The 717-nt window shown below is 61.1% G+C and overlaps 1 protein-coding gene across 1 annotated transcript in view; it reads left to right on the top strand.

Moving 5' to 3' along the window:
- Window positions 1–717, top strand: part of ZDHHC16 (zinc finger, DHHC-type containing 16) — a 4,097-nt gene that overhangs the window by 1,034 nt on the left and 2,346 nt on the right. The window contains exons 4-6 of the mRNA XM_010139878.1: window positions 186–274; window positions 462–490; window positions 693–709. Of these exons, the coding sequence (XP_010138180.1) occupies window positions 186–274; window positions 462–490; window positions 693–709 (135 nt within the window). The remainder of the gene's footprint in view (window positions 1–185; window positions 275–461; window positions 491–692; window positions 710–717) is intronic.

Genomic DNA, 717 nt, shown 5'->3' with positions numbered 1-717 from the left:
ACACGGGACCAGCTATTGACAGTCGGGGGGAACGGCTAAACCAGCCTGGTGGTGGTGTTGCAGGAGGCTTCCTCCAGGCTGTGCAGGGTGGGGAGGTAGTATGGGTCACAGGGGAGGTGAGGAGTGTGGGGAGCAGGGTGTGAGCACAGGGCTTGGGTGCACAAATCTCTTCTGACCTCGCGCAGGCCAAGGACGATCTGACGGGCGTCTCCATCTGCAGGAAATGCATTGCCCCCAAGCCAGCTCGCACCCACCACTGCAGCATCTGCAACAGGTAGGGCCCTCTCCTCCGCCCACCACAGCACTCAGGGCCCTCTCCTTGTCCTCTGCCATACTGTGAGACCAGGGCCCTTTTTTCTCTGCTCTGTCAGCTTCTTGCCTCGTCTCTTGCACAGCCCGCAGAGCCGGTGGGGGCTGCCTGCCCCCTTGCAAACATGGTGCTTGCACTGGCACTGACCCAGGTGCGTGCTGAAGATGGACCACCACTGCCGTATCCTTCTGCAGTGCTAACCCATGGCACTTTCCTGGGGGAAGCCAGCCCTGCTTCCTCCTTCTCTCCTTGCCCTGCTCCTCTCCTGAGTCAGCCAGAACTGGGAGGGGTGCTGGGGGCCAGGCCCAAAACCACCCTGGTCCCTGGGGTGGGTCTGGACCTGTCGTCTGTCACAGTTAAATGCCTTTAACCCGAGAGGCAGCCTGGCTAAACAACTGTGTGGGACA

The sequence above is a fragment of the Buceros rhinoceros genome, unplaced genomic scaffold (genome assembly GCF_000710305.1).
Source record: "Buceros rhinoceros silvestris isolate BGI_N320 unplaced genomic scaffold, ASM71030v1 scaffold26057, whole genome shotgun sequence".
In the NCBI taxonomy this organism is placed as follows: domain Eukaryota; kingdom Metazoa; phylum Chordata; class Aves; order Bucerotiformes; family Bucerotidae; genus Buceros; species Buceros rhinoceros.
This window is presented reverse-complemented; position numbering and strand designations above follow the sequence as displayed.